Genomic DNA, 24,651 nt, shown 5'->3' with positions numbered 1-24,651 from the left:
TCCCGTACACTGGGACCCAGAACAAAGCAGTGAGTCCACAGGAGCCTGGGCTAGACCACCCTGTGTGTTGTGGAGGGTCTCCTGGGGAGGTTTGGGTTGGCTGTGGTGCAGAGGAGGGGCAAGGAGACTGGAGGTGGAGGCCCCATAAAATATTGATTGGCACGAGCTCTCCGAGAGGTGGCCATTTGGGCACTGAGACCTGGCTCCACCCAACAGCCTGCAGGCTCCAGTGCTGGGATGCCTCAGGCCAAACAACCAGCAAAGGGAGAACACAGCCCCAACCATCAGCTGACAGGCTGCCTAAAGTTGTACTGAGCTCACAGCCACTTTAAACACACCCCTTGACATGGCCCTGTCAACCAGAGGGACAACACACAGTCCCACACACCAGTGGGCAGGCAGCAGTCCCTCCCTCCAGGAAACCTGCACAAGCCCCTGACCCAAACTCACCCACAAGGGTGCAAACACCAGAAGTAAGAGAAACTACGATCCTGCAGCCTGCGGAAAGGAGACCGCAAACACAGAAAAGTCAGACAAAACGAGATGGCAGAGGAGTATATTCCAGATGAAGGAACAAGATAAAAACCCAGAAGAACAAGTAAGTGAAGTGGAGTTAGGCAATCTTCCCCCAAAATAATTCAGCGTAAAGATGATCCAAGATCTTAGAAAAAGAATGGAGGCACAGATCGAGAAGACACAAGAAATGTTTAACAAGTCCTAGAAGATTTAAAGAAAATCAAGATCCACTGATGCTAATATGGCTTCAGTTAATAGAGCTTTTTAAAAAAGCAATGTTGAAAAACTGTACCCATGCCTTGGCAAGTATATATTTTATATATATATGTATATATACTGCATCAAAATATAACTCACATGAATTTTACAACTATCATAGAAAATCCAACAAAGGTAAATTTCCTTGTTAGTAAATACATCTTTTATACTAGTATATTGGAATCAATCATACAATAATTTTTTTCCATGCTCCCCGTCTTTATCTTTTTTCTTCTTGGAAGAATTTTTGAAGACAGATGGAGCAAATTCTAGAGTATCTAAGGTCCTGAAAACAGGTCAATTCCCACCCAAAGGACAGAGAAAAATCAGAGAAATAGTGACCTCCAGTGGCCACCTAAAATAGACACTGGTAATGTTCCGGGAATCTAAACCTAGTACCAAACATGTATTTATTTATTCTATTGATGTATTATTTACTGTTAAACAAAATAGCAACTGTGGATCTTTTTTATTTCTAATTTTATGCTTAACAAATATAAAGAAGTACCTTTTTTGTTAAGTCATATATGGTCATTCCCATTCAACAGTTGACAAGTGTAATAATTTGTGTTCTATCTCTCAGCTCATATTCACTTAATTTAGTGAATGGCATCTACTATGAATTATATAGATTGAAGGGTAAATAATTTGCCAGCAAACAGAATTATGGACTGAACTTTATAGGATATTCAGACATAAGGCAGGAATAGTTTTCACGATCAAAATATATCAAAATACATGATATTGCAAAGTACTTAATTTGAAGAACACACATGCCTAAATTCACCTTTCTCTCTGATTCTCTTTGCATGTTCCACAGCTTGGAGTTTATTTAGATCTGTAACCATGATCTTGATTTAAGAAAAACTGGAGAGTTATGAAACAAAAAAACCACAACAGAACTTCCTAATTTTTTTTCACATAAAATCCTGTCAAGAATACTTTAGAGTTTACAAAGTGAGATCAAGGCTTTTAAAATGACAAATTATAGGGATTGCTGTGTAAAAGTTTTAGAACCTGTATCAATTTAAAAGCTTCAGTCTCACTTTAAAACACACACCTGCCTATTTACTCTCTTGAAATTTTCTTCTACAAATATGAAAGGGCTGTAAGTATTAAAACTACTTGTGACATGGAATTCTTTTGAATTCTTGGAAACTGCTTTCAGGGACAAACATAGGATATCTTAGAAATACTACTGAACACTAGAATTCAAAGGTAAACAAAGGAGATTTTCCTCATGAATAATTAACCCAAGGTAATGGCTGAGAGATTTCTACGTAGGCAGAAGCCCGAAAATCCCACCTGATTCACCGTGTTTCATGAACCAGTCACCCTTTTATTCTCTCATTTTCAGTGACCCACAGGAAGAGGAGAAAATTTAGTAGTTGGTATGAGACAGAAGGCACTGAGTTATTGGGAACTGGAGGAGTGTGTATCTGTACAAGACATGCTCACCAATCTTAACTCTGGAGGTTTATGATCTTCCACTCAAATAGACAGGAACTGGTATTACAAGTGATCATGGAAAGGAATCTAAGTGAAGTGGAAAAAAATCCCATGATCTGATTTTTTCTACTTAATTTTTCTGGGAAATAAAGTCATAGTATAATTATTTTGAGAAGAAAATTAAAAATTGCTATTTCACAGAAGCAGACTCAAGAGAAACCTGAGCCTAGAATTTGGAATGGCACTTAGTAAAGCAAATCAGTCTATATATGTTTGGATTCTTACCGAATATAGTCAAAATATTCTTTGTGCTGGTTACGATAAAAAACAGAAAATTTAAGCATCCGTCCTGCAATCACTTCGGCCTTCTCCAACAGTTGTGTTAGATGAACTTTTGAATAGTCTGAAAAAAACAAAAAGTCTGTTATTAAAAATACATTATCAAAAGTATCAACTACATGCTTAATAAATTGTAGATTATTAAAATTTACTTTTAGGAAATTCATCTTAGTGAATAGGAAACTGCACTTAAAAAAGAAAACATTCATTGTCTTTGGCACATTTTTTCTTTCTACAAAAATATTTTTGTTATAGTTTATGGTTGCTTTTATGAATACCCTTGCATTTTTTTCACTCGTTGAAATTAAAGATCCTGAAACCAAAATGTTAAATTAGGAATACAGACTCTGCATAACCCGAGTAATGTCTATCAGCACCATAGTAGCCTTTCTTCAATCAGCTGATGAATCAAATAAAAGAAACTTGTAACCTGCAAGCAATAGCAAACAGAATTTAAAGGAGTAATAATAATAATGTTCATTTAATTTACTCCCTAAATCTATGAGGTTGGCAAGGTAGATTAAGTATGACCATTTTATTGATGCAGAGATTGAGGCTTGTCACAGTTTAATGATTTGCCAAATGTTCATAAAGCTAGTAACTTAGAGACTAGGTCTCTGGCTCCTAGTTGGTAGTTTCTGAGTACATAAGACTCATGAAAGTTTAAAGCATCTCTCAGAGTAATCTGATCTTTTCCCAACTTTTTGTTTTGAACACTGAGGACTGTTGCCAAACTCCTGTACTAGAATCTAAGCAAAAATTTTGGTCTATAAAGATTTTAAGACTTTTCAAACAAAAGCAACCTAGTTGAACTACTCATGGCAGCATAGTTTGTTTACTCACTGCTTCAGTGGCTCAACAAATATTTATTTAGATCAGAACATGATGTACAAGGCATCATGCAAAATTAAATGATCAGGTTAAAAGATAAAAAAATTATTCTTCTTTCTCTCAAAGAATTCACAGTCTAAAGGAAGAAGTAAATATATAGACAACTATGACTTATTATGGGGTTTCATCTCTGTCGTGGATTAGCCTAGAAGTAGTCAGTGGCATTCTGTTTTATCTCCAATACTTTGCACAGTGCACAGCATACAATATGTGCTCAATAAATTTTGAGTGAATTAGATGTCTAGATTAAAAGACAATATATATAAAATAGCTTTCTCAAAATTTACGCAGTCAATGTTATTGATAAAGCTTAGGTGAAACAGGGCTCTGAATTATTTTAATAAACTGAAACAACAAGCTTTGAACAGCCTAAGTTCCCCTTAGATTTTACTCATAAAAATAAAAATGCAATATAATTTATAGAAAAATATTGTGGAACATTTAAAATAAGCTGGCATTTTCCTTATTATTTACCCCATAAATTCCTTAGAAGAATTATGGGATGTATTTGAATAAAAGAGCAATAGGGGATCAATCTAAAGGAAAGAAAGAAGACAAAAAGGTTTTTCTTTATATACATAGAAATAAAACATGTACTCATGTAGTTATATAGATTATAGAAAAGAGTGAATGTGTGCATCTAGATAGATGGATATTTCTGAACTGAAAATGCCAAAGGTCTTCCTTAAGCTAAAGAAAAAATACTATTTCATGCCTTTCCCTAATGTCAAATGGGGTTTTAGCAGGTAAATAGTAGCTCTTTTTTTAAAAAATGAACAAATACTATGATGCTGTTTGGTGCTGTCCTATGGAAAATAGCATGTATTAAAATAATGTCAAAAGATACCATGTCTTTTACTGTGTCTACCTCTCTGGTAGGATGCAATAAAAGTAAATGGAAAGATGTGAAACATAAGGTAGATTCCAAGGAGGAATTTTAATTCAGGAAAAAAGTTGAGGGGATATATTAATTCTAATGTGACACACCAAATACAGGTAAACATGAGAATTCTTTACACACTATTAATACAGCATTGAAATCTTTAACTATTTAATTACTGATTACTGGACTATGATATATACCATATTTCATCTATTATAAAATGTATTTTTTTCACATTTTAGCATCTCTGGCATGAATGTGACAATAAATGTGATAAGAAAACAGTTTCATAGTTTAATTGGCAGTTTAATGTTTTCTTAGCAGTACCTAAAATGGTGGATCTTATAATCAATGACATCTTAGGAAGAAATATAGTACCAGAGAGATACTATTTTCCTTGCTCTAATACACTGAGATCCTTAGCAATAAAGAATGTTGCAATCCTTAGCAACTTCCTCATAGAATAAACAAAAGGGGTTTGAAGATAAATTAATGTTTTCTTAGCAATACATAAAATGGTGGATCTTATAATCAATGACATCTTAGGAAGAAATATAGTACCAGAGAGATACTATTTTCCTTGCTCTAATACACTGAGATCCTTAGCAATAAAGAATGTTGCAATCCTTAGCAACTTCATCATAGAATAAACAAAAGGGGTTTGAAGATAAATTAATGTTTTCTTAGTAATACATAAAATGGTGGATCTTATAATCAATGACATCTTAGGAAGAAATATAGTACCAGAGAGATACTATTTTCCTTGCTCTAATACACTGAGATCCTTAGCAATAAAGAATGTTGCAATCCTCAGCAACTTCCTCATAGAATAAACAAAAGGGGTTTGAAGATAAATTTGAAGTTAACTTAAAATTAAACTCTCATCCGTTCTACATATCCACATGAGAAGTTTTATACTGAGTTTGAAATTAAGAAGAAAACAAGATATTGAGATAAAGCAGTAGCTAAGCACATCCTGAGTCTGAAATAAATCTAGTGTGAGGCTATGGGAAAAAAAATAGCTGATTTATCTGAAGGATGCCTCAGCTGGGGAAAGTTGCTAGGCAACCTGCAATAGGTGAGGCAAACTGTTTTTATGACTTTTTCTACAAGCTCCTGTGTGTTGAAACAGCCTCTCTCTCTAAGAGACAAAAAGTGGGTGACAGATGTGTTCAGGTAGAGATATTTTTGTGTCCCTTCACCACCTATTTAAGTGCTCGATAAATATTTGTTTCTTGATTGAATGAATTTAAAAAATAGATAAATGCATAAGATGAATGGTAACATTTACAACCCAGTGGGCTATTAAGGTACAGTTCAAGATCAAAGGGGATGGGTTTTCTACATCAGATATCCCAATCCCAAATGGCTATGAGGTCCTTTTTTTTTTTTAACATCTTTATTGGAGTATAACTGCTTTACAATGGTGTGTTAGTTTCTGCTTTATAACAAAGTGAATCAGTTATACATATACATATGTTCCCATATCTCTTCCCTCTTGTGTCTCCCTCCCTCCCACCCTCCCTATCCCACCCCTCTAGGTGGTCACAAAGCACCGAGCTGATCTCCCTGTGCTATGCGGCTGCTTCCCACTAGCTATCTATTTTACTTTTGTTAGTGTATATATGTCCATGCCACTCTCTCACTTCATCCCAGCTTACCCTTCCCCCTCACCGTGTCCTCAAGTCCATTCTCTACGTCTGCGTCTTTATTCCTGATCTGCCCCTAGGTTCTTCAGAAGCATTTTTTTTTTTTTTAGATTCCATATATATATGTGTTAGCATACAGTGTTTTTCTCTTTCTGACTTACTTAACTCTGTATGACAGACTCTAGGTCCATCCACCTCCCTACAAATAATTCAATTTTGTTTCTTTTTATGGTTGAGTAATACTCCATTGTATATATGTGCCACATCTTCTTTATCCATTCATCTGTTGATGGACACTTAGGTTGATTCCATGTTCTGGCTACTGTAAACAGAGCTGCAATGAACACTGTGGTACATGACTCTTTTTGAATTATGGCTTTCTCAGAGTATATGCCCAGTACTGGGATTGCTGGGTCGTATGGTAGTTCTATTTTTAGTTTTTTAAGGAACCTATGCAGTACTTTCTAATGAAGCAAAGACACACACACACACACACACACACACACACACACACACACACACGAGACACTAGTTTAGAGATAGATTATCAGCATTCAAGTCAAAAATCCAGTAACATATCTGCTAGGTAAAGTCATTGCAATCTGCCTCCATTCCCTTAAATTAGAGAATGATGTTCCTGGCTTTTTTCTTTCAAGACTGTGAAAGTAAGAAATGAAAGAAAAAAGAGGAAGGAAAAAGCTCTCTCTCTCTCAAAATGAATCGCAAAATATGCTGAGTATATTTTTATACTGCATCAGTTTTTATTTGCAAAGCCTTTACTTTGAAAAATCAGACTGTGCATGTAGCACAGAAGTAATTTAATGCCATTACCCAGTTTTTGCTGAGAACCTCCACTCCTTCTAATCAATTTGTTCTGTCACATGATGCTACTGGCAATGCAAAAATGACCAATGCAATACATATCACTTCATAATTATAAAAAAGAATGTATTTTCTATAATTAGTTTTCCAGGAACTATTAAATAAGGTGTTTTTTTTTTCTGTATTTATACCCAGTTCTCTTACCTGCTGTGCAGAATTCTATAATTTCACTCCATTCAGACACAACATAATCACCATCAACTTGTTTTGAGGCGGTCTGCACTGCTACTGTATACTCAGTTCTTGGGCTCAAAAACCAGTGTCCACGGACAGTCATCGGCAAGGGAACAGCTTTTGCCACCAGTTTTGTTGGAACATCCTAAGCAAGGAAGAAAGGAAAGTAGAAAGAAAGGAAGGGAGGGAGGAAGGAAATGAATTAATTTAGTAGTATAACTTGAATCAACTGTAAACAATGTGGAGTAACTTATTAAATTCCTGGCTGATGACACAAGTTTCCTTTTTAAAGATATTTAGCAATTACTATGTTCAAATCTCTTATTCTTCAGATGTAAAAATTAAGGCCCAATTTGATCAAGAGACATGCCAAGATCATACAGCTAAGCTAATGACAAATGTACTTGGATTTGTTTTCTTGATTTCTAGTATAATGTTATTCTCTGTATACTCCTTAATATGCTCCTTAAAATGCAATATTCTAATACTAAATGATAAAACAATACAAAAAACAGAAACATGAAATAAAAATTCAACAGATTTAGCATTTTAAAATATATTTGTTTAATATATACTATGCAATAATTTTATCAGAGTAGCCCATTACTAAATATTTTATATGTCAAGGGACAGAATGTTTTTTAAATAAATATTTTTAAATGATTCTGTTTTACATACAAATGAGGTAACATTTGCTTTACTTGTATTCAAGTATGGAGCCTATATGTCACAGAAAAGTTTAGGTATTTTTAAACAATGATTAATAAGGTAAATAAACCTGCTAGTTGAGTATTCATTATATTTCCAAAGATTTAAGTATGGAATGAAGAAAGGGGGTCAAATCTTGACTCCTCACCATTTAATACTAAATATTTCAAAGCTAATTTAAGAAAGCAAATGTCAGCAAAGAGGATATCCAACACTAGAAGGAATAATTAAAATTGGAACATGGGAAAATAATGACATCAATCTTGTTCTCTCTGTCACACTTATCTGTGTGTATAAGCCTCACTTACCATTAGTATGTGTAATTGCACATCTAGTAAAATGCATAATTTCCAGATAAGACAATTCTTCCAAAAGATTTGCCAAGTTAAAATTTATTATCAGTATTAAAATAAGATCAGTTTCATATCAGTGAAAATACTGAAACATAAGAAAGAATTCTTAAGCCAGATTACTGTTATCCTCTCTACAGCTACATCTGAAGGAATGTATGTATCAGAAAAGATATGTGATAAGCAGACAGGTAAGAGAATAAATATCAGAGAATTGTTACATGTCTAAAACACCTAAAGGTTAATTTTTATTCTCAAACCATAAAATAAAATTGACCACATAAAGCAATTTTCAGCCCTTAGGTATTTTAACAAATATCCTACAGTCTATAAGCTGCCATGACATTCTTCATTTGGCAGTTATAGGGAAAAACGTGTGCTTCAGTGGAAAACTGTGAATTGACTACAGCACACTCTTCTGGCTATCTTCTGATTTTGTGGAATCTATTTTACAACTCTGTAATTTGTAGACTACTGATAACAATTCAGTTATTCTTGTCTAAGTACATGTAAGTGAATTTTGCCCAGTGGAAGTAAAATCCTCCTTGCCTGCCCTTGCTCTTCACCCACCCCATACCAGTTTTGCCTCCACTTAAACATTTATTTCAATATCCTGATCCATAAAAATGTCTTTTTCTGGATCATCCTTTGAATTGGCTGTAATACCTCATCAGTTACCTCATTAATGTGTTAAGGAAAATCTTTAACACATGTTAATTTTTATGTCTGTATGAGAGTCAAGATTTCAGCTTTCCCAGAAAAAAATGTATTTTACCCATATATTTGGCATTTCATTTTCTTACACAATTCCTTGAAGGAATAGGGCTTTTAAATGACATATAATTTTTATTCTTCCCAATGTCAAATATATCATATTAGTAATTAATAGAACCTTATTCCTTCTTTCAAAATGTCCTCATACTTAGAAAGCTTTAAGATACAAATGAATACAAGGATATTTAGAATTTTACCTTGTGTTTAAATTTATTGGAGTTCTTGTTCTCTTTCTTATTGAGGTCAATGAAATAGTGTGTAATACGGTCTTTTGATTTTGAATCCATTTCCCATGAAATCTTGAATGAGTCACACGTAATGTTGCTTATTTTGATGTTATGTGGTACGGGAAGTTCTTCCATCTCTGCTATGCCACTGTCTTGTGATTTGTTTCCTGCAAGAAAACAATGCACAGATAATTTCCAACTAATGGATTTTTTCTAGTTTGCAAGACCATTAGCTGTGTACCTGTTTCTGAACTCACCTAATTACTAAATTTGAGATTTCATTTTGTTCATGAAGTAATTTGAGAGTTAATGATAGTAAAACTATCATTACAAGATCATATTACCAACAAAATGCATAAATGAATTAGTCCTTACCACCTCTACGTTTTCAATTCCTTTTCCAATTTCTGCGTTCACAGAAATAAAAACAATAACACTGGTGATCCATCTTTGTAATCTATGAAAGATTAGCCTTACATGGTAGGTTCTGCTGAAAGGCCCCAAGCGACCATTTTTCTTACATGACCAATCGATTCTGCTCTAAAGTAATAATACTAGGTGTTTTAAGCCAGATGAAATCAGAAATGTTGATAATGAAATGAAACAATCCAGTCAAATAAAGGCAATGTTTCTTTTAAAAAAAATCTGAGGTATCAGTGAGTCAATAAAAATTACTCTCCCTTCCCCCTTTTGGAAATTTATATATAGAAATAGCATGTAATGTTTATGCTACGTACATAAATAATATCAAAGACCATTCTCTTAACAGTTACTATGTGAAGGATTACTCTAGGAATCTTTTTACCTGTTGTATCTTCCTAAATTTAATTTTGAATGCTGAAACAATAGATAAGGTTAAAAGAAAGAAAATGACTGCCATGTTGATTGATATCATTAAAATCTTGAAGACCGCATCTGACGTCTAATTACTTTACAGACTATGTCCTACATTTCCAATTAGAGAAAATGTTATCACTTTGGCTAATATTATAGAGCAGAATATGATGGATGACGGGACAAAAAGAGAAAATATAGACTTGCCAAGTTTGTTTCATATGTAGGAAAGACATACTGAGTGAAATTTTACTCCACTTCTCCTTCCTATGTTCCCTTCCCCCAAGCCAACATAAAATTCAGTGCCCAAGAAAAAAAAGTGTAATTGTTATTTATGTTATAAAAGTTGTAGGTCATAAGTCAGCTACATAATTTGTTCCTTAAAAGAATAAACAGGGACTTCCCTGGTGGCACAGTAGTTAAGAATCCGCCTGCCAATGCAGGGGACATGGGTTCGATCCCTGGTTCGGGAAGACCCCACATGCTGTGGAGCAACTAAGCCTGTGTGCCACAACTACTGAGCTTGCACTCTAGAGCCCCTGAGCCACAACTGCTGAGCCTGCGTGCCATAACTACTGAAGCCCATGCACCTGGAGCCCGTGCTCCGCAACAAGAGAAGCCACCGCAGTGAGAAGCCCGCACACCGCAATGAACAGTAGCCCCTGATCGCCACAACTAGAGAAAGCCCGCGTGCAGCAATGAAGACTCAACAGAGCCAAAAATAAATAAATAAAAAGAATAAACAAATCTTGATCGACAATAACTGAAAGGAACAACAATCAACGTAGCAACACCTTCCACTTCCATATTAGCTTGTGCTCTCTGCCCCCATACTCCCATCTCAATTACTGATAGAAATCTTTTGATATTCCCAGTCTTATTAAATCATTCACCTATGTTCTCTCATCCCAAGCTGTGTTGTGGCCAGAGGAACCCGATGACAGTCAAAGACTAATTTCAAAATAACTGAAGTTCTTTATTGTCATTTCTTGAACAATACTTTTAAAAATCCTTCTTTCTTCTCTCACGTACTCCCTCACACCCAGGCTTTCCCAGATCCCCACTCCATAAAACTCCCAGAAAAATTACTCCCTCACCCTTTTTTCCCTCCCCACCTGCCCTCGTAGAATCTCAAAATTGCTTCCTGCTAAAGCCTTTCAGAAGTCAAGTGTAGGGAAGAAACAAAGTGGAATCTCTTTAGTGGCCTTGGGAAAGGGAAAGGCAATAAATATACAAACAGTAATTTTTGTTCTATTTATAAAAGCTCACATTTTAACCTATTATTCTGACTGCAGTTATCTTTAAAATGTAAGCAACGTTAAATGAAAAACTTTCTGGACTAATAGCAGAAATTTCTGTACAAATTATATGCATTATGAGGAGGAATCAAGATGCCTGAGGAGTAGGATGTGGAGCTCACCTCCTTCCACAAACACATCCGGAACACATCTTCAAGTGGAACAATTTGCACAGAACATCTACTGAACACTGGCAGAAGACCTCAGACTTCCGAAAGGGCAAGAAAACCTCCACATAAGGACAAAAGGAAAAAAAAAGAAAAAGGAGTTGGGATGGGACCTGTGCCCCAGGGAGGGAGTTGTGAAGGAGGAAAGGTTCTCACACCCTAGGAAGTCCCCTCACCGGCAGGGAGATCAGCCTGGACGAGGGGGAGCATCAGAGCCTCTGAGGAGAGTGCAGCAACCAGTTTGCGGAAGGCAAAATGGAGTGACCTACTGCCACCCTGTGCTCCCTAGCCTGAGATGCTCATCCACTGGTATGGGTGGGGGCTGCGTGCTGAAGCTTGGGCTTCAGAGGTCAAACCCAGGGAGAGGAACAGCGTTGCCTGTGGGGAGACAGCCTGAAGAGGCTGGACTGTGGCAACTGAGGGTGTATTTGGAAGAACCTGGGCATGCCAGAGGGGCAGGTCACCATTACTGGGGGGTGCACGAGGACAGGGTGGGACTGCCATAGGAGCTTCTTTCCCTGTGTGCATGCTCTCAGGCAACAGAACACCAACTATATGAGCTTTTGGGGTGGGCATGAGCTGCTACCGGCATCGTGGGCTCCAGAAGTGGGCGTGGGCTGCTACCAAAACTAGGGGACCTGTGCGCAGGCGCCAATTGCTGTCCCCACTGTCCTGGGGGTGAGTGGGCCCTGCCGCAGCTAGGAGACCTGGGAACAGAAGCTAGTTGCTGCCCCTGCCGCATGGGGAGCATGCACGGGGGGTGAGCAGGCATCAATCACTGTCCCTGCTGTCCTGGGAATGCGTGGGCCGTAGCCACCACTGGGAGACCCAGGAGCAGGTGCCCATTGATGCCCCTGCTGTCCTGGGGGCACATAGCCAGTGCTGCCACTGAGAGACCCATGGTTGGGGGCGGACCACTGCCCCTGCCATACCAGGAGAGCATGCAAGGGCCGCTGCACCTATGCATCCCATATCAAGGGGATAATGGCCAGTACACACTGACGAAAGAGGCAGAAAGCATCCAAACTAAAAGTAGCCCCTCAATTCTGGACAAGATGGTGGAGTAGAAGAACTTGAGCTCACTTCCTCTTACAAAAACACCAAAATCACAACTAACTGCTGAACGACCATCAACTAAAAAGACTGGAACCTACCAAAAAAAAAATTTTACACCCAAAGACAAAGAAGAAGCCACAACGAGTCGGTAGAAGGGGCGCTTCCGTGATATAATCAAATCCCATACCCTTTGGGTGAGAGACCCACAAATTAGAAAATAATTATATCCCAGAGGTTCTCCCACAGTAGTGATAGTTCTGAGCCCCAGGTCAGGCTCCATAGCCTGAGGGTCTGGCACCAGAAGGAGGAGCCTCGAGAGCATTTGGCTTTGAAGGCCAGCAGGGCTTGAGCGCAGGAGCTCCACAGGACTGGGGGAAATAGAAACTGCACTCTTGGAGGGTGCACACAAGATTTCCCGTACACTGGGACCCAGAACAAAGCAGTGAGTCCACAGGAGCCTGGGCTAGACCACCCTGTGTGTTGTGGAGGGTCTCCTGGGGAGGTGTGGGTTGGCTGTGGTGCAGAGGAGGGGCAAGGAGACTGGAGGTGGAGGCCCCATAAAATATTGATTGGCACGAGCTCTCCGAGAGGTGGCCATTTGGGCACTGAGACCTGGCTCCACCCAACGGCCTGCAGGCTCCAGTGCTGGGATGCCTCAGGCCAAACAACCAGCAAAGGGAGAACACAGCCCCAACCATCAGCAGACAGGCTGCCTAAAGTTGTACTGAGCTCACAGCCAGTTTAAACACACCCCTTGACATGGCCCTGTCAACCAGAGGGACAACACACAGTCCCACACACCAGTGGGCAGGCAGCAGTCCCTCCCTCCAGGAAACCTGCACAAGCCCCTGACCCAAACTCACCCACAAGGGTGCAAACACCAGAAGTAAGAGAAACTACGATCCTGCAGCCTGCGGAAAGGAGACCGCAAACACAGAAAAGTCAGACAAAACGAGACGGCAGAGGAGTATATTCCAGATGAAGGAACAAGATAAAAACCCAGAAGAACAAGTAAGTGAAGTGGAGTTAGGCAATCTTCCCCCAAAATAATTCAGAGTAAAGATGATCCAAGATCTTAGAAAAAGAATGGAGGCACAGATCGAGAAGACACAAGAAATGTTTAACAAGTCTTAGAAGATTTAAAGAACAAACACTGAAGAACAATACAATAACTGGAATGAAAAATACACTAGAAGGAATCTATAGTGGAATAAATGAGGCAGAAGAATGGGTAAGTGAGCAGTATCAGAGACCTCTTGGGCAGCATTAAATGCAATAAATTCACATTATACGGGTCCCAGAAGGAAAAGAGAAAGAGAAAGGTCCAAGAAATTATTTGAAGAGATTATAGCCAAAAACTTCCCTAATGTGGGAGAGGAAACATTCAGTCTCGAACGCATAGAGTCCCATGCAGGATAAACCCAAGTAGCAACAGGCCAAGACACATGTTAATCAAATTGACAAAAATTAAAGACAAAGAAAAAATATTAAAAGCAACGAGAAAGCACAAATAACATACAAGGGGTGGTGACTTCGCTTTGGCCGCTGTGCAGTACTACCGTTAGAGGCTCTAATTCCCTGAGACTTTAGAGTCTCAGGCCACTTGAGGCATGTGAGGCGAAATGGTTCTGGGCAAGAGGATCAGGTGGTGGCAATGGAGGGGCCACCGCCATCTCAGGATACCTGTAGGGAAAAAGCCTGAGGGGCCCTCTCAGTCGTTGGAGACTGCGCTTTCTTCCTTTGCCGGGCCCTGCCTACCGCGAAGATGAGTTCGGCCTGGGTCACTTCTTTCGAGAAGGAGCATATCTGGATGTATTTGCAGGCACTCAGCTTCGAGCCGGGCTCGGTGAGTATAGCCGGTGGAAAGATCGTGTCGCACACGCACCTCGGAGTGAACACGTTTGACAAGTTGAACAGTGATGCCTTTCAGATAGCTTCTTATTTTTTGTTTCAAACCCTTGACCAGTCTCTCACTAAAGAAGTTTTCAAACTTTGTTGGCCTCCATTTGACCAAAAATGTGATACTGAATTCCGAAAACTTTGCTGTGAATGGTTAAAAAAGATTTCTGCTGAATGTGGAAGTAGCTTTCTTCAAGTTGTTGGTTCACTATTTCTTTCTCCTGGTGGTCCTAAATTTATTCATCTGATGTATCACTCTGCAAGTTTTGTTGCAATAAATTATATAAAAACCCATTCTAAAAATTCTTCTATACATTTTAGAGATATTTAACGTAAAGCCACAAGATTTGTGCCAGTGCATTGCCAGATGCCATGTAGCACATAACAGAGTTTTACAAATTTTGCAAAGAGAAGATTGTTACCCAAAAATGCACAACTGTCAGTTAAACAAATACGAAATTTGAGATCAGAATGTATAGGACAGCAAAACCAAATTAAAAAAATGGAACCCTATGATGACCAAATTAATATACAAGAGAAAATTCAAAAGGTTCGGTCTTTGTGGGCTTCAGTGAATGAAACACTCACGGCTTTGGAAAAAGAGAAGTTGTTAGTTCAGTCCTTAAAACCAATATACTTTAGATGGAACTAATGTTGCTATCAATATTCCAAGGCTCTTACTTGACAAAATTGAGAAACAAATGTGTCAGCTGCACGTAGGAAATGTTTAAGAGGCTGGAAAATTGAATCTCTTAACAGTTATTCAGTTATTAAATGAAATCTTGAAAGTAATGAAATATGAACATTGTCAGGCTAACCAAGCAAGACTGGCAATAGACCTTCACTTCCTTGAAAAAGAGACCAAATTTCAGAGAGAAAGGCTCATTTGCCTGAAGAGAAAGTTGTTTCAGATTGCCTCAAGTGTGTGCTTCAGAAACCTGTGCTGACCAGTTGCACAGGTGAACCAACAAAACAAAATCTGTCAGATTTGTTAAATAAGGACATAATTTGTAAGCAAGATTTCGAATGTACAGCTTTACAGAACAAGCTTTTAGAAACTAGCCAAATAGAGACATTCTCCCCTGCTGTAGGCAATAGGAGAAATGTCATAGGTAGCAGTGAAGAAGAGTATATTAAAATATCAGACCACTCGAAAGCTTCTTACAAAGATCTTTCCATGCATAAAAGTATGTTATGGAATTCTTTTCAGATATCAAGTGGAATTAGTTCCAGTTTTAAAGGTAGTGATTTTGGCATATTACATGAAACTCTTCCAAAAGAAGTTGGTCACTTAAGTCTTAATAGCTCCAGTAGTACAGAGGCCAATTTTAAACTGGAACCAAATAGTCCTATGCACAGTGGCATTTTCCCAGAAGGTGTTGTGGGAGGAAGACAGAATACTCCAGAATCAGACTTTAATTTACAGGCTACTTGCAGTGGATATGAAGCTCTGAAGAAATCTCTGTCCAAGCAAAGGGAAGAAATTTGCCTCTCTAATCCTGAAACACTTGAAAGACACAAACCAGAATTGAGCCTTACTTCCCAATACATGCAAACTGATGATATGCTTAACTTTTTGGGCACTCATGATTTGCACATTGACTATACAAAACCATCTTCATGCATGTCCCTTGGTGAAAGAAAACAGTCTCTTTCACCACTAATTAGGTTTTCTCCAGTGGAACAAAGATTGAGAACCACAATACCATGTAGTCTTGGAGAACTTCTACCTAATTTAACAGTCAATTTTGCTGAAGAAGAAATCTTGAATAAGAGTCTTGATGCAAAAGAATCTCCATCTGACTTGAAAGATGAAACAGTAGCCCAGTCAATTTAACTATGATGAACTTAAGTTGAAGCAATGTCACAGGATAAAAACTGATTTGTAATTTAAATACACATTGGAAGTGTAACTGTTTTTCAAGGTCTAAAAAAGTCCTAAATAATGCTTTTTAGCCCTCTCTACTGATTTTAGGTAAGGAGAGTATGTTTGGATTTTCTCTCTCTGTATAGATATGGGGTTGAAATGTGAAGTATTTGGAAAGCAAACAAGTTATGAGAAGCCATTTTGGTTTCTTGCATAATCTTGTAAGCATGAAGTAAATGGCAAAGTATTAGGTTAACTAATTCATTATGTTCTAATTTCAGATAATTAACATAAGGATGAGTAGTTTTTGATGTGTTTTATTAAGTGGATAACTTAATAGCCATTGGATATACTGATCTTTCTTTTTAGGGAAATAAACAACTTTTATTGTTTCTTTTTAGAACATTCTGGTACTAAACAAAAAAAGTGAGGAAAGTAATGCTTTGGGGTATATAATCAAAATGACAATATTATGTTTGGGAAAGCTCTAAAGAGGCTTAATGATTATTCAGGTAGGTTGATCCTGAAAAATGATGTTTGATGGAATAAAGTGCATGTGATGATAGTGAAGACTGGAGCAGGATGAATTTAGAAAAAAGGAAAAAGGTGGAAGATGACTAGATACTTTTGAGGGACACTAACTATAAATCCATTCAGTGGGTTGTATAGCAGTTTTATATTTAGTCTAATTTAGACTTTGAGAATTTAACTCTAGTTTTTTTTTTAACAGAAAAAATGTAAATTAAAAAATTAGTCTGTGTTTGTTTTTTTTTTTGGAGGGCCACTGTTTTGGGGGAAGGGAGCTCATTTTTTCTTTAATTTTTTAATTTAAAAAATTTTTGGTTGGAGTATGGTTGCTTTGCAATGTTGTGTTAGTTTCTGCTGCACAGTGAAGTGAACCTGCCATAATCATACACACATCCCCTCCCTCTTGGGCCTCCCTCCCTCCCACCCCCCATCCCTCCCAACTGGGCCATCACAGAGTGCCGAGCTGAGCTCCCTGTGCTATATAGCAGGTTAAGGGAGCTAATTTTTTAATTTTTTTTTAAATAGTGATCTTGGGGTCTTATTTATTTATTTTTATTTAATTTATTTTTGGCTGTGTTGGGTCTTCGTTTCTGTGCGAGGGCTTTCTCTAGTTATGGCAAGCGGGGGTCACTCTTCATCGCAGGCCTCTCACTATCGCGGCCTCTCTTGTTGCGGAGCACAGGCTCCAGATGCACAGGCTCAGTAGTTGTGGCTCATGGGCCTAGTTGCTCCGCGGCATGTGGGATCTTCCCAAACCAGGGCTCGAACCCATGTCCCCTGCATTAGCAGGCAGATTCTCAACCACTGCGCCACCAGGGAAGCCCAAGGGAGCTAATTTTGATAGTTACTTTCCTCCTCAAAAACCATCAGGTCCCCACTGCCTACAGAACAGCTTCAAATTTACTTGAGAAAATTGAATTTGGGGTTAAATAACTTGTTCAGTGTTACACAGCTAAGTCAGTGGTGAAGCTAGGATTTGACCCTATTTTCCTTCCTTAATATACCAACAAGACCTCCTATAAGTAACTAAAGGGCCAGGATGTAGGATATGGCTGCAAGAGTGGGCCTTCTGTACTCTAAATGGGAGTCAGATGTGAGGCCTCTTGTACAGTGTCCTGCTCCATGTAGTCAGACCCCCCTGGCCAAGAAACGGGCTTGTCTTTAGCATCCAAGTGAATACATGCCATTGCCCTCTGTGAACCAGGAGGTTAAGCACACTCTGGAAGGGTGATAGCACCTACAGCACCCCTGTGTCTAGCCTCAACTCTTAACCATCACAGCCTTGTCCAATTTGCCAAGAAACTGGCAAAAAGAGGAGAAAAGTTTTAGGGAAGAGTTGTGGAAGTGGATGGGCTTAATAGTTCATCTTCTCTCACTCATTTTGGCTTACTTTCTCTCTGTTGCTTGTTTGATCCAAGTTTGAAGGCCAGTCTTTTTTTGTGTGAGAAAAGACAGAAGAAAACCACAAATAACTACCTTCTTTGCAGTGGAAAAGAAAGAGAAAGAGAAAAGCTTCTCCTAAGGTGCCATATTCTTTTATTAGTTAATAGAACAAATAGGGACTCTGTAAGTCTACTGGGAAACTATCCTTTAGTCTTAAGAAACCTAGTATCGGTAAATCCAAAATTAACACGTTAAGGAGAAGGTAGAACTATCATATTAGCATCTACAAAGTGCCAGAACTATTCCTGGATACTTAATAATACATATCATTTAATTCTTACACCTCTGTAAGACAGTGATATTGTACCTATATTACAGGTAATGATACCAAAGCTAGGGAGCTTAAATGACTTGTCTAAGATGGACTCGAGGAATTACCTGGGATACATCTTAAAAAAACGTATATTCTGTAGGTCTAAAATGAGGATTAGAAATCTGCATTTTAAATAGCTTCCCTGGTAATTCTTTGGCTCAATAAAAAGCTTGAGAGCCACTGCTAGGAGATACAGATTCACATTTAGCCCTGGGGTATCTTCAAGAAGCTAGGTACACTATTACATACATACTGCTTTAGAGATTTTAGCTCTCTGATGAGGAAGCTGAAGTTCACCCATAAGTGTGGGCCCTGAATTACTGAGAATCAAATGATCAAAATATCTTTGGATATTAATGGATTTACAAAAAACCACACTGCTGTTAAGTGAGTCATACCTGTGATAGGCTGAGAGGAAGGGAAGAAAAAAGACCTACAAAAACAATCCCAAAACAATTAACAAAATGGCAATAAGATCATACAAATCGATAATTGCCTTAAAGGTAAATGGATTATTAGGCTCCAACCAAAAGACACAGACTGGCTGAATAGATTTTAAAAAAACAAGACTTGTATATATACTGTCTACAAGAGACCCACTTCAGACCTAGGGACACATACAGACTGAAAGTGAGGGGATGGAAAAAGGTATTCTATGAAAATGGCAATCAAAGAAAGCTGGAGTAGCAATCTTCATATCAGACAAAATAGACTTTAAAATAAAGACTGTTACAAGAGACAAGGAAGGACACTACATAATGATCAAGGGATCAATCTAGAAAGAAAATGATACAATTGTAAATATATATGCACCCAACACAGGAGCACCTCTATATGTAAGGCAAATGCTAATGGCCATAAAAGGGGAAATCGACAGTAACACAATAATACTGGGGGACTTTAACACCCCACTTACAACAGTGGACAGATCATCCAAACAGAAAATTAATAAGGAAACACAAGCCTTAAATGACACATTAGACCAGACAGAGTTAATTGATATTTATAGGATATTCCATCCAAAAGCAGCAAATTACACTTTCTTCTCAAATGCACATGGAATATTCTCCAGGATAGATCACATCTTGGGTCCCAAATCAAGGCTCGATAAATTTAAGAAAATTGAAATCATTTCAAGCATGTTTTCTGACCACAACACTATGAGAGTAGAAATCAATTACAGAAAATAAAATGTAAAAAACACAAACACCTGGAGACTAAACAATATGTTACTAAACAACCAATGGATCACTGAAGAAATCAAAGAAATCAAAGAAATAAAAAAAAAAATACCTAGAGACAAATGACAATGAAAACACGATGATCCAAAACCTATGTGACACACCAAAAGCAGTACTAAAAGGGAAGTTTATAGCAATACAGTCTTACCTCAAGAAACAAGAAAAATCTCATATCATTGAAACTAAAAGCTGGTTCTTTGAGAAGATAAAAAAAATTGATAAGCCTTTAGCCAGACTCATCAAGAAAAAAAGGGAGAGGGATCAAATCAACAAAATTAGAATAGAAAAAGGATAAGTTACAACGGACACCACAGAAATACAAAGGATCATAAGAGACTACTACAACTATACGCCAATAAAATGGACAACCTAGAAGAAATGGACACATTCTTAGAAACGTACAACCTTCCAAGACTGAACCAGGAAGAAATAGAAAATATGAACGGACCAATCACAAGTTCTGAAATTGAAACTGTGATTAAAAATCCAACAAACAAAAGTCCAGGACCAGATAACTTCACAGGCAAATTCTATCAACCATTACAGAAGAGTTAACACCTACTCTTCTGAAACTCTTCCAAAAAATTGCAGAGAAAGGAACACTCCCAACCTCATTCTACAAGGCCACCATCACCCTGATACCAAAACCAGACAAAGATACCACAAAAAAAGAAAATTACAGGCCAATATCACAGATGAACAGACGCAAAAATCCTCAACAAAATACTAGCAAACTGAATCCAACAATGCATTAAAAGGATCATACACCATTTTCAAGTGGGATTTATCCCAGGAATGCAAGGATTTTTCAATATCCACAAAAATCAGTGTGATATATCACATCAACAAACTGAAGAATAAAAATCATATAATTATCTCAATAGATGCAGAAAATACTTTTGACAAAATTCAACACCCGATTATGATAAAAGCTCCCCAGAACGTGGGCACAGAGGGAACATACCTCAACATAATAAAGGCCATATATGACAAACCCACAGCAAACATCACTGTCAATGGTGAAAAACTGAAAGCATTTCCTTTAAGATCAGGAATGAGACAAGGATGTCCACTCTTGTCGCTATTATTCAACATAGTTTGGAAATCCTAGCCATGCAATGAGAGAAGAAAAAGAAATAAAAGGAATCCAAATGGGAAAGGAAGAAGTAAAACTGTCACTGTTTGCAGATGACCTGATACTATGCATAGAAAATCCTAAAGATGCTACCAGAAAACTACTAGAGCTTATCAATGAATTTGGTAAAGTTGCAGGATACAAAATTAGTACACAGAAATCTCTTGCATTCCTATACACTAACAATGAAAGATCAGAAAGGGAAATCAAGGAAACAATCCCATTTACCATCACATCAAAAAGAATAAAATACCTAGGAATAAACCTATCCAAGGAGGCAAAAGACCTGTACTCAGAAAACTATAAGATATTGATGAAAGAGACTGAAGATGACACAAATAGATGGAGAGATATACCATGTTCTTGGATTGGAAGAATCAATATTGTGAAAATGACTATACTACCCAAAGCAATCTACAGATTCAATGCAATCCCTATCAGATTAACAATGGCATTTTTCACAGAACTAGAAGAAAAAAATTTTTTAATTTGTATGGAAACATAAAAGACCCCAAATAGCCAAAGCAATCTTGAGAAAGAAAAACGGAGCTGGAGGAATCAGGCTCCCTGATTTGAAACTATACTACAAAGCTACAGTCATCAAAACAGTATGGTACAAACACAGAAATACAGATCAATGGAACAGGATAGGAAGCCCAGAGATAAACCCACGCACCTATCATCACCTAATTTATGACAAAGGAGGCAAGAATATACAATGAAGAAAAGACAACCTCTTCAATAAGTGGTGCTGGGAAAACTGGACAGCTACATGTAAATGAATGAAATTAGAACACTCCCTGACACCTGACACAAACATAAACTCAAAATGGATGAAAGACCCAAATGTAAGGCTGGATACTATAAAACCCTTAGAGGAAAACATAGGCAGAACACTCTATGACATAAATTGCAGCAATATCTTTTTTGACCCACCTCCTAGAGTAATGAAAGTAAAAACAAAGATAAACAAATGCAACCTAATTAAACTGAAAATCTTTTACACAGCAAAGGAAACCATAAGCAAAATGAAAAGACAACCCTCAGAATGGAAGAAAATATTTGCAAATGAAGCAACTGACAAGGGATTAATTTCCAAATTATACAAACAGCTTATGCAGCTCAATATCAAAAAAACAAACAACCCAATCAAAACAACAACCAAAAAAAAGACATACAGATGGCCAAGAGGCACATAAAAAGATGCTCAACAACACTAATTATCAGAGAAATGCAAATCTAAACTATAATGTTGTATCACCTCACACCAGTCAGAATGGCCATCATCAAAAAGTATATAAACAATAAATGCTGGAGAGGGTGTGAAGAAAAGGGAACCCTTCTACACTTTGGGTGAGAATGTAAATTGGTACAGCCACTATGGAGAACAGTATGGAGGTTCCTTAAGAAACTAAAAATAGAGGGACTTCCCTGGTGGTCCTGTGGTAAGACTCCGCACTCCCAACGCAGGGGGCCCAGGTTCAATCTCTGGTCAGGGAACTAGATCCCACATGCCGCAGCTAAGAGTTCACATGCCACAACTAAAGATTCTGCATGCCGCAATTAAAAAAACAAAGAAAAAAACCCAAAAAAGATCCCGCACGCCACAACAAAGATCCTGCACATTGCAACAAATATCCCGTGTGCTGCAACTAAGACCCCATGCAGCCAAATAAATAAATAAAATAAAGATTTAAAAAAAACCCTAAGGCTTCCCTGGTGGCGCAGTGGTTGAGAATATGCCTGCTAATGCAGGGGACACGGGTTCGAGCCCTGGTCTGGGAGGATCCCACATGCTGCGGAGCAACTAGGCCCGTAAGCCACAACTACTGAGCCTGCACATCTGGAGCCTGTACTCCGCAACAAGAGAGGCCACGATAGTGAGAGGCCCGCACGCCGCGATGAAGAGTGGCCCCTGCTTGCCACAACTAGAGAAAGCCCTAGCACATAAGTGAAGACCCAACACAGCCAAAACAAAAACAAAAACAAAACCTAAAAATAGAGCTACCATATGATCTAGCAATCCCACTCCTGGGCATATATCTGGAGAAAATCATGCTTCGAAAAGATAAATGCACCCCAATGTTCATTGCAACACTATTTACAATAGCCAAGACATGGAAGCAACCTAAATGTCCACTGACAGAGGAATGACTAAAGAAGATATGGTACATACATTCAACGGAATATTACTCAGAAATAAAAAAGAATGAAATAATTCCATTTGCAGCAACATGGATGAACCTAGAGATTACCATACTATGTGAAGTAAGTCAGAGAAAGACAAATATCATATGATATCACTTATACATGGAAACTAATTCAAAAAATGATACAAATGAGCTTATTTACAAAAGAGAGACTCACAGACTTAGAAAACAAACTTATGGTTACCAAAGGGGAAAGGTGGTAGGGAGGCATATGTTTGGAGGTTGTGATTAACATTTACACACTACTATGGATAAAATAGATAATGAACAAGGACCTACTGCATAGCACAGGGAACTCTACTCAAATATTCTGAAATAGCCTATATGGGAAAAGAATCTGAAAAAGAATCGATATATGTATATGTATAACTGACTCACTTAGCTCTATTCCTGAAACTAACATAACATTGTAAATCAACTATACTCCAATATAAAATAAACATTAAATTTAAAAAAGGAATCGTATGCATTATGACTGTCTACATAATTTCAAACAACAGTGAAAAAATTGTTTTTTAAGAAAAAAATAAAGCTATTTAGCATTTGACCCAATTTAATGACAATACTTCAATATACTGACAGTAACTAAAATACTATATTTTGCCATTTAAACTTCCAGCATGTTATCTTTTCAACCTTAAAGTTATAAACAATTATTTTCTAGAATACTTTGTTTTATATGGTTTCTCTTCCACTTATTAAAACTTGATTAAAATTTTGTTACCTTTATTGAAAGGAGGAAACTTTTGCTCATATCATATTTTGCTATTCAGAACAATATAAAGCTCAAACCTATAAAGGATATGCTATATCAAGAACCCTCATTTTCAAGCTACTTATCATAATCCCAGTTCTTTACAAACCTACTTAGCCTCTATGCAGCTTTCTTACTTGGGAAGAAAAAGATAAGAATTTAATTTAATAATTCCTACCAGTTTACATGTAACTTGCTTCCTACTCATGCTGTGTAAATCAATTTTTAACTGAGATTTTGAGATAAGTGACAGAAGACAATGATTCTGTCTTTAAAACCGGTGAAACAACAGTGATCCACATGTTGTTAATATTCAATAACCAGCCAATACTATCTTAGATCTATACGATCAAGTGTACTTCCAAATGCAGCTTCCCTTTTTCAGTAAGACTTCATCTTAAAGGTAATTCTAGCTACATTTCTCTACTTTACACACCAAATAATTCTAATAACTCTGGCTGTGCTGCTCACTGGTAATACTGAATGGAGAACAAATAAGTGGCACTTTCTATCCATCCAAAAGATGAAAACTGCTTTTTCAGAACAAACATTTCAAAAGCACTTTTCCAACAACAGCAATTATTAAAATGTAAACTGAAAACACAGCCAAATTATACTGATATATTTTATATGTTCGGCTCTTCTCTCAATGAACTTAAGTTGTCTTGCAAAAAATGATCAGATATTAAAAAAAAGATTTATTGAAATATAATTCACATACCATACAGCCATTCGTTTTAAGTGTACAAGTCAATGGCTTTTAGTAGATTCAGAATTGTGCATCCGCCCCACAATCAATCACAGAA

General features: G+C 37.5%; 1 protein-coding gene and 1 pseudogene across 3 annotated transcripts in view; one reads left to right on the top strand and one right to left on the bottom strand.

Annotated features, from left to right (window-relative positions):
• The window catches only part of PHYHIPL (phytanoyl-CoA 2-hydroxylase interacting protein like), a gene marked incomplete at its 3' end in the record, with an annotated part of 91,455 nt that overhangs the window by 2,669 nt on the left and 64,135 nt on the right, over window positions 1–24,651 (bottom strand). For both annotated transcript variants that reach the window (XM_082674161.1, XM_082674160.1), the window contains exons 2-4: window positions 9,071–9,267; window positions 7,012–7,186; window positions 2,509–2,626 (exon numbers count right to left, since the gene is read on the bottom strand). In XM_082674161.1, the coding sequence (XP_082530287.1) occupies window positions 2,509–2,626; window positions 7,012–7,186; window positions 9,071–9,267 (490 nt within the window). The remainder of the gene's footprint in view (window positions 1–2,508; window positions 2,627–7,011; window positions 7,187–9,070; window positions 9,268–24,651) is intronic.
• LOC309834687 (HAUS augmin-like complex subunit 6) lies at window positions 14,221–16,191 on the top strand (annotated as a pseudogene). Its single transcript has one exon. The product of its transcript is annotated as an HAUS augmin-like complex subunit 6 (transcript).

The sequence above is a fragment of the Grampus griseus genome, assembly GCF_964374135.1.
Source record: "Grampus griseus genome assembly, chromosome: 16".
Classification (NCBI taxonomy): domain Eukaryota; kingdom Metazoa; phylum Chordata; class Mammalia; order Artiodactyla; family Delphinidae; genus Grampus; species Grampus griseus.
The sequence above is the reverse complement of the archived record's forward strand: the minus strand, read 5'-3'. Positions and strand labels throughout refer to the sequence as shown.